Source organism: Natrix helvetica, assembly GCF_964273705.1.
Source record: "Natrix helvetica genome assembly, chromosome: 1".
In the NCBI taxonomy this organism is placed as follows: Eukaryota; Metazoa; Chordata; class Lepidosauria; order Squamata; family Natricidae; genus Natrix; species Natrix helvetica.
Genome location: NC_138548.1, coordinates 197,795,089 through 197,809,686, shown reverse-complemented (window position 1 = coordinate 197,809,686; position 14,598 = coordinate 197,795,089). Strand labels below are relative to the sequence as shown.

Genomic DNA, 14,598 nt, shown 5'->3' with positions numbered 1-14,598 from the left:
AAGAGACTGTTGGTCTTTGTTGATAAAAAATACTTTTAACAGATTGTATTTCCTCCTTGCAAGGCAAAACTAAGTAGAATTACCCTCTTAGGACCAAAGTCCCCTGAAAACATATTTTTTTAAAATGTACATTCTTAAAATACTATTTTATCTCCCTATTCAGCTCAAAAGGCTCCTTGAATATTTTTGTAGAGTGCATAGCTTCAGGTCTTGAAACTGAAAGACAGGCCATAATATTCTGTGTTTCACCTGAATCTGGTTTTATTTTCTCCTTATCCTTATTTTACTTCTAAGGATGAGGAGAAAATACAGAATGTTTTTAATGATCAAGCAGGATGGAAATAGTTCAGGGAGAGGATGAAGGAAAAAGAACACATGCCAGTAAAGCTGAGGAAGGGTGACTTTGCTTCCTTCTTCCTCTTTTTTTTCCTGCTGTAGCTGGATGGAATTTCTTTTTTCGCCTACAGTGGGGAAACCTGTTCCTTCAGAGATTATAATTCAACCATTATAATTCCCAGCATCAATCACTGTTGCTCAAGCTATCTGAGGCTATTGGAGTTAGTTTGACAGCACTGAAAGGGACAGGTACACTCAAATTTCTTCCCTGTTTGCATCTTAAATCATGTTAAAGGAAACCTGGAGGAGGGTAGCTATTCAGGCCTACATGTATATTAAATTATGTTTTTTCCCAGTGTCAGAAAGGCCAGATTTTCAATTGCAATATTTTTCTAATCAATCTTTATTTGCAAGGACATTATTATCTAGTGATAATTTAGAATTGATGACACATTTTTGAATTTCACCATAAAAATGTATGACTGGTCATGAGATTTTCTGACTACACTGATCATAGATTTGAAGGGGCCGGATTGAAGCCAATTGCAGAAATCAGGGAATAAATAACCTAACTGTACGCTGCCAAGTCTGTTAACAGACAAGGCAAGCCACGAAGCAAACAATGTACACAATCAAAATGCATCAAATTTTGAATGCGTATTATTGTGGAAACAAATGTGTTTTTTTTAAAAAAAACAAGATACTCTGAAAGCTAAACAATATATAATTTTAAGGCTATGTCTGGTGGATGGAGGACAAAAAGGAGGAGATGCAGACTTCTGGTAATCCTAGGTGAGATTAGGTCCTCCAGCTGGGCTGATTTTTTGCAATGTTTAATTGATAAGCTAATGTCTCTATTACCCACTGATCCCAGAGGGCCTTTGAGCTAGATTGCTTTTATATTACCATCAAGGCATATGGATAACATGGGTGCTGTATGAAGGCCCTGACCCAGGTTTTAAAAGCCCTCAATTCAAATGCTTGAGAGGTCCCTTCCAAGGCAGCAAGATAGGCAGAGAGTCAGAAGAGAAAGGTAGAGGCAATGAGACCCCATTTTGAATTCAATCCGACCTATATTAGCTTTGGATTTACCCACACAGAGCCCTTTCTAATGGATGACCTATGGGGAGGAAAGTACTGATAGATTAGAAATTCTCTATTCTGGCATAAATTTGCTACCCAAGGACAAAGACCCAGTTTTTGTGCATATTTATAGTTTACATAAACCTATCAAAGATCCAAAATATATTCATGAGTAAGGCTAACAATCCCTTTAAATTTACAAAATCATGTGGGTAACATTTTAAATAAGCTTTCTATGGTATATGGAACCACTAGAGTTTGATCTAAAATTCATAGGTATATCAAATTAAGTATTAGTTCTTAGATGAGGGAATAGAAGGGGAATGTACCAAATTTGCAGATGACACCAAGCTGACACAAATGGCCAACACCCCAGAACATAGGCTCAAGGTCCAGAAGGATCTCAACAGTCTTGAATACTATCTAAAAAAATGAAATTCAGTGGTGAGAAAAGTAAGGTTTTACACTTAGGCAAGAAAAACCAAATGTACAGGTATAGAACAGGTGGAACCCAGCTCAAAAGCAGTAACTGCAAAGTTTGAAGGCAGCATAGGAGTCCTAATGAACAACCACTTAAATATGAGCCAGCAGTTTGCTGCAGCCTTCCTCCCCTACCCCCCAAAAAAACCCAGTCTTTGGCTGCATTAACAGAGGGATAGAGACCATGTGAAGTATTAGTACCACTTTATAATATCTTGGTAAGACCACACTTATAATAATACATCCAGTTTTGGTCACCACAATATAAAAAAAAATGTTGAGACTCTAGAAAAAAGTGCAGAGAAGAGCAACCAAGACAATTAAGGGGCCAAAGGCTGAAACATAAACACTTGCAGGAACTGGATATGTCTAGTGAAAAGGAGGACTCTAGGGGGTGACATGATAGCAATGTTCCAACATTTGAGGGGCTGCCACAAAGAAGGGGGTGTCCACCTGTTCTCCAAAGCACAGAAGACGAGACAAGAAACAATAGATGGAAACTAATCAAGGAGAGAATCTACCTAGAACTAATTTTCTAACAGTGAAAACAATCAACCAGTGGAACAGCTTGCCTCCAGAAGTTTTGGGTGCTTCATCAATGTACATTTTAAAGAAGAGATCGTACAGCCATTTGTCTGAAATGATGTAGACTCCCTGCTTGGGTGGGGGTTTGGACTGGAGGACCTTCAGTGTCCCTTCCAACTCTAATTGTTATTGTTATTCTTTCTAGATCACATGTATCCATCCCATGATGGTAGAAAGAATAACAGAATAACAGAATAGAATCATAAAGAGTTGAAAGAGACGCTGAAGGTCTTCCAATCCAGACCACCATCCAAGCCCAAAGAAAGTCTGGAATGGTATAGGATCTCCTGCCAGTCAGGGAGGTGAACTAGAAGACCTCCATGGTCCCTTCCAACTCTTATTATTCTATTTTCTCCCTTTTCTAGGGAAAAATGGAAGTTGCTGTTCAATTAACAGAAGATGTATTTTAAAGTCGCAGTTAATCAAAATTATGGGTTTCACTCATGTAGTCAATAACATACCCCTACCACTGCCTTTCCTTTTTTTATAATCCTCTGATTTTGAAAAGTGGCACAAAATGAAAACACTATTTTTGTAGATTTTTAAAAATCATATATACAAGATACACAAAACCATTGAGGCTACAGTAATAACTGGAACATAAGGGAATAATAAGACAGTCCTTTGTTTTAAGAATATCAAAACACAATATTCTGTTTGAAGGCAGCATCTATTTGAAAGGCAAAAATCAAAACAGAAAAGCAATTTAACTTTAGCATCAACTTAACCTCCATTTCCCTCTCTAAAAGTATTCTCCATTTGCCCAGAAAGAACATGGTTCTCATCCTAGCTTCCCCTGCCAGTAGCTTTGACGTCATCCCTCCCGGCTCTTCCAATCTCTCCCTACCGCTATTACTCTCCCCCCACTTCACGCTCTTCGCCCCTCCCTCTGAGGCTGCTCCAGATAAGGTCCCCCCCCCCCGGCCCCAACCTCCCCTGCGCTCTGCTGCGTCGCCCTCGCTTTCCCCAAGCAAAGATGGAAGTCATCAATCAGGTAAGCGCTGAGGATTTCAACACCGGGAACAGCTCCCCACAGCCTTCTTAGCGCGCACCCCCACATTGGGATGTTGATCAGCTAAGCTGGCTCCCACCCTTCCAATGGCCGCTTCCCCGCTTTAATCCCATCCTGCCTGGATCGAGATTGAAGATGCGCCGGGTGCAGCACCATCTGCGAGCTGCAGCGAGACGAGAGCCTCCGTTTTAGAGCAACGGGGTTGGGGTGGAAGCACTGTTTAGTTAGGTGAGCACTGCAGCCTCCCAAAGTGGGGATGCAGACTAACGGAGCCGCGGGGAGTTCACATCACCCACTGCAGCAATTTGAAGGAGCTGCACTGAGCCCGTCCTGGCTGGGAGGGAGGGGAGGTGAGAGGAGGCTGTGAAATTGCTGCAGTGAGGCAGCTGGAAATGGGAAATGGGGACTCTGGAGAAGGCAGGTGCCAAAGCAGATTCAAGATGATATAGGTAAATAGAGGATGGATGCATGGACACATGGACAGATGGATGGACGGATGGACAGATGGGTGGATGACAGACCAGAGATTTCTGTTGGGAGAGATGGAGGTCATTCATAATCCCTCCCCCATCCTTTTCCATTTATAATTTGATGCAGCAGCTCTAGATTGTAGCTGACAACCCTAGGTAACGTAGAGGCACAGCATCGTTCTGCCTGCTGTCACTGCAGCAGACCGGGGAGGAAAGTGGGTGAGAAGGAAGAGCTGCCAAGCAAAATGGCTGGGGTGATGCAATAAAGCTGCGCAATCTAAAATAGGCTCTTAGGCTGTATTTAGGGAGCCAAAGGGCAAGGGAGACGTGGGGGATCTTTGGGGGGGGGGGAGAGGAGGGTTAGGAAAGAGAAAGCACCACAACACGTAAACAGACAGTGGGGGTGGGGCAGTGACGGCAATCAATATCACTGCACTGAGGTCAGTTGGGAATCCGGTGCATGCAGAAAGTGTCTGCAAGGATTGAAGAGGTGGGTGGGCTCAGTCGCAATACCATAACTGAGAATTGGGGGGAAAGAGGACTGGCAGAGTTGGAGCTAGGCATGTCCTAGAAATTGGGCAAGGTGATTGCAAGGAAGAGAAAAACAGATTAACCGGATAATATGGAACTGATGTGCACAATTCTCTTTGCCTTGGAGCTTCACCAAATGAATGAATAAATAAATAATGGTGCTTCCTGCCAAAAGGAGAGTGGCCAGGCAGGCGATGTAAGTGAGCACAGAGGGTAAAAGGGGCAGCAGCCCTTCTCTTTGCAGGGTGCAGCAGATGATGGATGGATGGAAGAGGGGTTGTCAGAATGGCTGCGGAATAACTCCAAGCCAGAGAAAGGAGGAGGGAGAAGAAGAGCGAGGAAGGAGGGGTGGGGGCATGAGATGAGATTTTATTTGATCATGTTTTGAGTGGAGAAGGATGTCAGTAGGTAAAATGGGTTGGTTGGAGAGAGGTAGTTATAGATACTAGACTAGAGGAAACGGAGAGCAGGCAAAATAAGATTTGTCGCTTAGGGGCAGTTTCTAATCCCTGTTCCCTAGAGCAACTGCAGCAAGATGTACCAGGCAGAGGGGACGATTTGCAAAAGGAAGTGATTTCTTTCCCCTTGGGAATGAAGGTGGCTTCTAATTTTCTGCCCTGATGGAACAGGTTCAGGGAAGCAACGTTGTTGCACAGGCTGTGGGATTCATATTTCAATGCAGTGGAAGTATTTTTTGAGGGAGCCACAAGGACTGGCACGAACTTTGTATTATTATTAATTTTTCCCTTTTTGGATGAAGTGTCTCTGGGAACCTGAAGTATCGTGAGGGCAGAGTGCTTTAAATAGATCAGAAAGATGGAAGGAAGAAATGTAGATTTTTTTTCCTACATGGGATTTTGAGCTGTTCTTTGCATAAGGAGAAGCATTAAGAGAACAAACGGATGTCCGTGTTAAAGTGTCGTCCACCAGCCAGTGGAAAAACATCCCTACAGTTTGCTATCCCAATAGTCAAGCCCTGTTCAGTCTCACTCAAAAGGCTCATGAATGCCCTTACAGCTTTCATGCAGAACAAGATGAGGAAAGTGATTGATGGATTGTCCCATTTAAATTTTCCCTCTCACTGGAACCACCTGCCAGCAGGAAACCCAGCCACTAATTGTTTTCAGCATAACTGAATTAGTGTAGATTGAATGGCGGGCTTAGTCCTGTATTAGGTCAGGAGCAGGTGCTCTCTTGTCTGTACCTGTCAGCCAAGCTATTTCTGAACACATATCCAGTGCTCTTTCAAAAGAGCATTAGACCTGTACATATATAAAGACCCTGCCTAGGACCGATAAGAACCTCAGAAAGTGCTGGCCAAGAATTAGGCAAGCAAATGTCTCTGCAGCAGCGACATCTCTGGTGTCTCCTACAGCCCAAACTAGATATGGTCACACTGAGCAGCATTCAGTGATGGGGGAGCGGAGGGTGGCGGTGGTGCTCGCAGCAGTCCAAAGTGGCTAGGAACTGGGCACATCCCAATTCCTGACCACATCACCAGCTTCCTATTGATCAAATGTGCTAGGTTGTGTCCTTGGCAAAAGTTATTGTGGGGCAAGAGGGTAAACTTAATGTTAAATTTCAAAGTGCTGGTGTTGACTTTAAGCTGCCTCTGCTGTGAGCTGGAAATGAGACAAAGACAGTGGCATGGGAAAGGCTAGGAGGACACATTGGTTTCCTGGTTAGGGGGAATATGAGGAAGAGCCCTAACTAAGGCTGTTGAAGAGGGAAGGGTAGACTTGGGGATATTCCAGAGAAGATTGTCGCATTACACTTCTTCCTGCCCAGTTGTAAGATGGTTACTCAAAAGTAAGTCCCCTTGGGTAATAAGAAAGCTTAGGACTGCAGACTCACTCAATCCTTGTTTCTTCCCTTGGATCTTACAAGACGAAAGGGGGAAAAACATGATTAAAAATACGAGAGGGCTTCTGGTGGTGATGTTTCCATCCAACCCCAGTGGTTAGATGGAACAACAAATTGTGGTCTTTTATTTGGCTTTTGTTAACTTCGGGACAAAATGTATTTGATTCTGTTGGCTTTTAACTCTTTTTCAATTGAATGTAATGTTTGTATATTTTATATTTTTTAGACGTGGAGCTGTCCATTTCTTCTAGAACAGGTGAAATTATAAATGCAAATCAGTCAACTTTCTCAGAGAGGGGAATGTTGTTGCTGGTGCCGATGCTTTTGAGCATCCTGGCTTTTTTACTGCCGATAAGTGAATTGTCTCGAGGCATGTTCTGAGGCCAGGCAGGAGATGCTGGGAAACAGAATTAGTCCAAACTGCTTGTGAACAAGATAAGAGGTTTTGCTAGCCTGCAGGGCAGTTCAGCTATTGGATGGTGTGCGTAGGCAGTGGTATCACATTGCCTGTGTGAGGCTGTACAAGTCAGAGATATGTGTGTGTGTGTCATAAGAGAGCAGGGTTTTCAGTTGCACATCAGTGTAAGATGGACAAATGTGGGACAAAAATGTCCCCAAAATATGGGATCATCTAGAACGGTGAAAAACCGTGGAGTGGTTTGCAGTGTAGGCAGATGTACCTACTCATAGATGTGTATGAAGAAAGGATCTGTGTCACTGATGTGCCTTGGGCAGCCCTATGTCTATCTCAGCATGCACCAGAGGATATGATGACTATCGTGCCAGTCTGTGGTCATGAGACATATTTTTGGCATATATCATGAAGCCAAGGACACCATGCGAATAATAACCTTTGGTATGTTGACTTTACTGAGCTAACCTATATGATTAGCTATACGAAGCAGTTTTGATTCTTGAAAATGCTACATAGTATTTATATATAGATGGGAGATTTCAGCATTCAGAAAATTGCAGCATTCGTGTGCACCACACACAAGAGATGTATGAGCCTTTTAAGATCTCTGATACATTTTTCCTTTGTTGAGTGCTGCCTGTAGTATAGGAACAGATCTAGCTAAGAGAAAAGCCATGCTAGATGACCTATTATGCATTGTTTTTTACCTGTTTCTAGGACAGTCTCTTTCGCCTTCCAGAACAGTGGTGGAAGTCTCAAACAGCCTTCAATCCCAAACCTATCTGGTGCTGAGAATAAGTTAGCACCTCACCTCCCTGGAAAGGTGCTTTGTGAGGAAGAGGGGCCATCACTCCTGGTTTGGCATTTGGGAATCCTGACAGGGTTTCATTACTGAATGTGCTTCTTTCAGTTATCTCCATTAAGATACCCTAGCAAATTCTAAACTAGTTATCTTTGCTGACAACAGTCTTGAACTATTTTTTTATTATTATTTATTATTTTTATTTATTATTTTGACTTCTTAGTCGCCCCCTCTCCCCCAAGGGACTCGGGGCGACGTACACCAGCAGCGGTTACCACGATACAATATGGAGGAGGTGGAACAATAAATAAATAAATTACAATAATTTAAAACAATTAAAAACCCCAATGATAGTTAAAGTTAAAAATTAAAATTAAAAATGCCCAAGAGGTGGAGAAGCTCTAAATTAAGCCAGGCCGGCTAGTCGGAACAGGTGGGTCTTAAGTTTCGTGCGGAAGGAGCGGAGGTCAGTCGTTGTCCTAATGTCTGGGGGGTGGTCATTCCAAAGGGTAGGGCCCATCACAGAGAAGGCCCTACTCCTGGGCGCCGCCCTCTGACACTCTCTGGAGGACGGCACCCGGAGAAGTCCCTCCCTATGCGAGCGAATAGGTCGCAGGGATGTGTGGGGCAGAACGCGATCCCGCAGGTAGCTAGGCCCTGTGCCATGGAGCGCTTTAAAGATGGTAACTAACACCTTGAAGCGCATCCGGTAGGCCACAGGAAGCCAGTCCAGCTCGCGCAGGAGAGGTGTTATATGGGAGAACTTCGTTCTCCCCATAATTGCCGCGCGGCTGCATTCTGGACCAACTGCAATCTCCTGGCGCACCTCAAGGGGAGCCCCATGTAGAGAGCATTGCAGTAGTCCAGGCGGGATTTTTCCTTCTCTTCACTGCCCCCCCCCCTGCTATGGTTTTATCAGCTCTCATTATGTTTTTTTTTAAACATATTTGAGCCAACACCTTTTTAAGAGCAAAAGAGCAGCCCAGAAAATTAAAGGGGAATATCATTTAACTTACCCTATTTAAATCACGTTATATTGGATTGCAGTATGTTTTCTGAGTATTGGTTATAAGGGAAGCTAAAGCAAATCCAATTAGACCTTTCTTCCACTTGGCATCCTCTAGATATGTTGGGACAGGAATTGCCAGAATTCCCATGAATTCTTGAAATTTCCTTCCAACATATCCAGATGTTGTCAAGTTGGGGAAGCCTGACTTAACTGGACACTTTTGAAAGACACTTTGGGCCATTTCCCTGTGTGATTCCAAGGTTATTCTATTTCGTTGTAGTGCTTAGAAAAAAACAAACTGAATAAATGATTCTGAGAAGTGTGGCAGAGAGCGTCCAACTACAGCGTCTATTCTTTAGCATGTTTGCTTTGCTTGAACATGTTTGGTGGATCCCAACTGATCTGGGGGATGGAAACTTTTGATTTTCTGAATGAGACAAAAGGAGACAGGAAAAGGGGTGGACCTTCATGGCCATACCTATCCTAGGTACTTATTAAATTCCAGATTCACCTTCAGCTTATCCAGCTGAAAGATGTCAAAGGTCTGTGACTTTGGACCAGTACAGGTTTCTGCTGAATGCAGCATCTTAGATGTATATATTCCACAGGTTTGTAAACTAAATTTCCTTTCTCTTTTCACAGCTTGTGGCGGTGGGACAGTTCCGGATCTTCAAGGAGCCCCTGGGTTTTGTAAAGTTGCTAGAATGGGTGAGTCCACCATACCAGCACCCCTATAAGTCAAGAGGAGTCTGTCTAACTCCTTTCTTCATCCTGCTTAAAATTAAGAAAGATGCTCCAGAGATGACAGTGTTTGCTTGTTCCTTCTCCCAAAGTTGCATCCATCTCTTAAAGGTGGAGAAGGTTTGCTTTCTTTGGCATCTGATCAGTTATAGTCTGCTCCTGAGCCTTGGCTGGGCTCCAGCTGCATGTGAAGTCAGGACTAAGGCTGAAAAATGAGTTCCTGGATGCTATTCCCAGCAGGATTTTACTGCTTAACATTGGATGGTCTCACAGGTGGATGAAGTGTCTCATTTCCCCCTGTGCTATCTCCAGAATTACTGGGGTTGCCAACCATTCCTAGCCTAGATCTTATAAGAATGGGTTGGAACACAGCCTATTTGCTGAAGCATTGAACCAGGTCAGGCAGGCTATTCTTCCAATCATCTGGAAATTCTCCACGTCACAACCACTGTGACCATAGCAACCTAGCAGGATGGAAGGAAGGGATACAGGGAGAAAGTGCTATCATGATATTTTAGCACTGGGATTTGCTAGTGATGATGCCAGCATCAGAAGAGATGGTGCAAAAGAGAGATTCTGTACCTCAGATAGATAACTGGCCAAGAAGGATGCTCTGCCAGGTACAGAATGAAAGTCCAAGCTACGTCCAACCTGATTCTCTCTCTCTCTCTCTCTCTCTCTCTCTCTCTCTCTCTCTCCCTCCCTCCCTCCCTCCCTCCCTCCCTCCCCCCACTCTCTCTCCCCCTCTCATTTTATCATCTAATTTAAATGTATTCCAACAACTAGGTAATTGGAAAAGATAGCGAGATAAAATGGATGGGCCAATATGCACGGAGAGTTTCTCTCACAATGCTCATGGAACCAAATATCACACAGCAGTTTAGAACTTACTGTCCTTGAGTTCTTGCTGAATTAAGTGTTTTTATAAATGATGATACAGAATTAAAATGTGCTTGCTGTGCAGATACCATCATGTCACCTGTTATAGAAACTACGTGGAAAAGAGGCCATTAAGAAAATTTTAAAAAGGACAAACCACTTCCATTTTGCTGCCAAGAAAACTGTACAGTGTGGATGCAAGACATCCACACTATGCAAGACATCAGGAGTTGAACACAACTTGAGGAAGCTTTTCCAATGGTTCCCCAGTCCTAGTCTGACACTCTATTATATCACTTTAGACCTCATTACAAATCCACAGTTGCCGGAATGAATGCATATTAAGCAATAATAATAAACGCTAGGGTTGCATAGCAATTAAATATTTGGGATTGGAGACACTCAGGTCTACTCTAACCTCAGGCAAAGAACCTCTTGGATTGACTTCAGGTCAACTTTCTCTCAACTCAACCTCAAAGAGTTGTTGTTAGGAGGAGAAATGGGAGAAGGTTGTGTTGCATACACCACCTTGCAGAAAAGTAGAATATAACAAATGAATAAATGTCAACACGGCATAAATCTGAGAGCGAACTGGAATTGGAAAAAGTAGTGCTCTATCTTAGAAGTTGAAGTGACGATTCTAGACCATTAAATTAGAATATAGAGAATAATATCCAAACATATAGGCAAACAAGCTAGTAGTTTCAAACATCTTTTTGGCCATAATGACAGGGGTGCCAATTTTTCCCCCTTTCATTCAATTGTGTTGTAAGAAACAGCAATAATTTTAGACCACACACAATGAAATCTAAAATAAAAAAAACAGACCTTAGAAAAATCAGGAGCAGTCAGGGCATTTGAGATGGAAAATTCAGATGCTTCCCCCTAATTAACTCAGACCACACTCCATAGGGAATCTGCCTGTTTTATTGCAATGTTGGTAGCTATAATAGAACACAATAAGAACTGGAATGTGTGCAGGAACATTGGTTGGTGCCCAGAATAGGTAGGGTATCTTCTCTATATCTCTCTGTGCCTCTGAAACCTAGTAAACAGGGTTTAGGCCTCGTTACTATTCAAATTAGAGATTTCAAGGAATGCCCAGGGCAGCAGGCTAGAGTGGAAAATAAAACACTCTTATAAGCAGCACCAATTCACTTCTGTATTGCTGCCTCCAGAACGTGTCCATGAAGTCACAATGAGCTAAACTGATTTGGAAAAGAACTTATCTTTTTATGTTAGGCTATTGAATGGTATCACCACAAGTTATTATATCAAGATATCAGTGAAAACTAACACTGAGCCAATAGGAATTACATTTCCAGTGCAGCAGTGGATCTACTCAAAAGTAAGTCCAGCTGAAATTCTGAAGAATCACAGCCCTTACCTGAAACATTAAGACAGCCCAGTTACTTTTATAAAATATAGGTTAACCACCAAGAATGGGAGGGTAACACTTAAAGTCATTCAGTACTCAGTTAAACAATACACACACACACACACACACACACACACACACACACACACACACACACACAACAATATCCAGTTTTTAAAAAGTGAGTTTGGAGGATTGAAGAGAAAGGAAGGAGAAAAAAAGAGTGCTCTATAGATAGGTAAAGGGGCAAGAGTGGGTGGGTCAAAATGAGGAGCTTTAGACTCTCCATCATACATGAGCTGTAATATCTCGAATAACCATTGGATGGCAGCCAAGAGTTAAATTTAGGCTCCCGTTGCTGTCATCTAATGACTGAGCAGATCTGCTCAGGTACAGGTGGATTACTTTTTCCCTTTCTCCCCCCCCCCCCCCAACCCTCAATAGCTAAGCACATTAAAATAGCTTTCTTCATACTGCCTTCCCAATAGGTTCTCACAATGCCTGGAAATTATGGGCCTCGTGCTACAATATATCTGGAGAACTCCAGGCTCATGAAAATTGCTTTGTACAACTATTTTGACATTAAACTCAACCTATTTTTTTTCAATTCCTGTAAAAGAACATATCCATTATGAAGATTTTCTTTTGGTGTCATCAGTAAGAGACACACACACACACACAAAGAAAATTTATGAGCAGAATTTTGAACAGGGAAGCCATTGATGGGATGGGACACAACTGCAAATATAAGATCCTTGTGGTTGAAGCCATCCTGGATTTTGGAAGCTGAAAAATATGATTCCATATGACCTGGGCAGTTTGGGATATCTTTTCCTGGAAAATTCTGGAGGCCAGATATTCCCTACTGGATAGAGCAGAGGTGGGGAATGATGACCTCTTTATGACTTGACTTGCTCAGGAATTCTGGGAGTTGAAGTCCACAAGTCACAAAAGGGCCATTGTTCCCCACCTCTGGGGTAGAGCAAGGATCCCAGCCTTTGGAGCCAATGGGCATGTTTGGATATGCAGGTATTTTCGGAACAATGGTTACCATGGGAGATATGGCCAGACCCAAACACTTGTATCTACTAAAAATCAAACGAAGAGCTTGCCTACAGCCCCACTCACCATCCCATTTTCTAAGAATACTTCTGTCATTGAAAATACGGCTTATGCTTAAGGCATGCTTTGCAACATACAGGCTTCCCATTTTGAAAAAAAAAGATAATGGATTTTTAAAAGAAGGTTAAATGTAATAGTCAGCTTGTTGGGCTCAAAGAAATATGTTGTGCAGATTGTTGCCTCCAGGACATCTTACGGAGCATGTAGTAAATAGACACTGGGACGGATCGGGACTAAACCCTTCTCCCAGCATAGCCTGCAGCATACCAAAACCTCAAAGCCGGTTTCCTCTGGTTGTTCTTTCTTAGATGCACATCCTGGCCTCAGAGGCTTTAAATAAATCCTAAATCCCTTTATCTGTCAGGTTCACCAGCACTTCTTAATCCACTTTTTATTATGTATTTTGCAAAGACTAGTCTGGAAGTACATTTGCACTGTGATTTATGAAGTGCTCTGAACTCCTGCCTTTGGACACCCCAGCAGATTTCCCTCCACGTCTCCGGAGCTTTCCGCAGAGAAGGGGATCAGATTTGTTCTCAGACCAAAAAGGCTCTATTTTGTTTCCTTAAAAGATGCATCACTTCGCTATTTTGCAGTGGCGCGTGCACCCCACATTTTTCTAGGTAAAGCTTTGCACTTGCAAACTCAGGAGTTGTGTGTCTTGACTGTGACTACCAAGCTGTTTCTCCTAGCCAGCCTCACAGTTGTCTGCAGTGGGGCATGTTGGAAAAAAAAGTGGACATACTACTTTCAAATGGCACAATCTTCCACTTGTGCCCCAAGCTTGAATTGCCGGTTCAGTTGAAACCATCCCTGAGTTAGTAAACTTGAACTACCTTGATACATGAACCAAGCCACGCAAACAGCTTAGCAATTCAGGGGTGTACACATGCACACACAAAAAGATGAGCTCTGCCTTATCTTGAACCAGCTTCTCCCCTTTTGTATTTTATTTGCCTACGGGACCTCTAGTAAGCTTGTTCTGTCGCATGGACCCTTCTGCCCTATCAGTATTCCAAGGGAGCAGGTTACCCCAACCCAAAACCATCTGGGGGGAAGGGAATTCTGGTAGGGGGGAATTTCAAATCAGATTAACGAGGTACTGCGCACATTCAATGGATACTGAATGCCGTACAATGGAATGGAGGATCCAGGAAAAACAATCCCAGCCAGCTGGCTGGAACCCTGAATAGCATGCTGTTCCTTTTCATTGCAGTTCTTTACTTGCCCTCTGTCTTTGGAAGCCATTTCATTAAAGGGATTTAAGCTCCTCGCAATCTAATTCGTCACGGCATAATTTGAAAGCCTTCCAATAGCAATCACCCTATGGCAGGTCTTTAAAGCAGGGATCTCTGCTGGATCTTCTGCTCTGTGGGCTGAGCCCAGGCAGGAAATGGTGGCTCCCTAGGTGGTAGAGAGCAAAGTGGGTCAGGGCTGGGTTAATATCTGGTCCCTCCCTGATTAGATGCTGGGAGGAAGAGATTAAAAGAGGGATAAGGCACGCTCTCGCCTACCCTCATTCTCCAGCTCTTCCTATGGCAAATTTTGCTCTAAAAATATCTATGATCACATGGTGATTTCTCAGCTGATCCATGATGACAGTAAACCAAATGCCTCCTGCCACCCCCCCCACCCCATCCCCCTACCCCCATCCTAAGCAAAGGCTAAGATGATCCCTTCATCTGCTGCTTTTCTTCCTAGAGTGCCCCCTGCTGGCCCAAGTGAACACAACAGCGTTTACATCCCCACCCCTGCGTGCTATCGCTCTGGAAGACTGAAATAGCCCTGTGACTCACATGGGTGCAGGCATTGCTCATTATCGAGAGGTGGCCTTGCTAGAAAAAGAGATGCGTTGGCATCAATTAAAGGAAGGGCCACATATGAGGAAAGAT

General features: G+C 43.2%; 1 protein-coding gene across 3 annotated transcripts in view; it reads left to right on the top strand.

The window, feature by feature from the left end:
- The first annotated feature begins 3,404 nt into the window (after nt 1–3,404).
- The window catches only part of SYP (synaptophysin), a 28,203-nt gene continuing 17,009 nt past the window's right edge, over nt 3,405–14,598 (top strand). For all 3 annotated transcript variants that reach the window (XM_081935809.1, XM_081935810.1, XM_081935808.1), the window contains exons 1-2: nt 3,405–3,478; nt 9,229–9,294. In XM_081935809.1, coding sequence (XP_081791935.1) covers nt 3,461–3,478; nt 9,229–9,294 — 84 coding nt within the window. In that variant the 5' untranslated portion in view covers nt 3,405–3,460. The remainder of the gene's footprint in view (nt 3,479–9,228; nt 9,295–14,598) is intronic.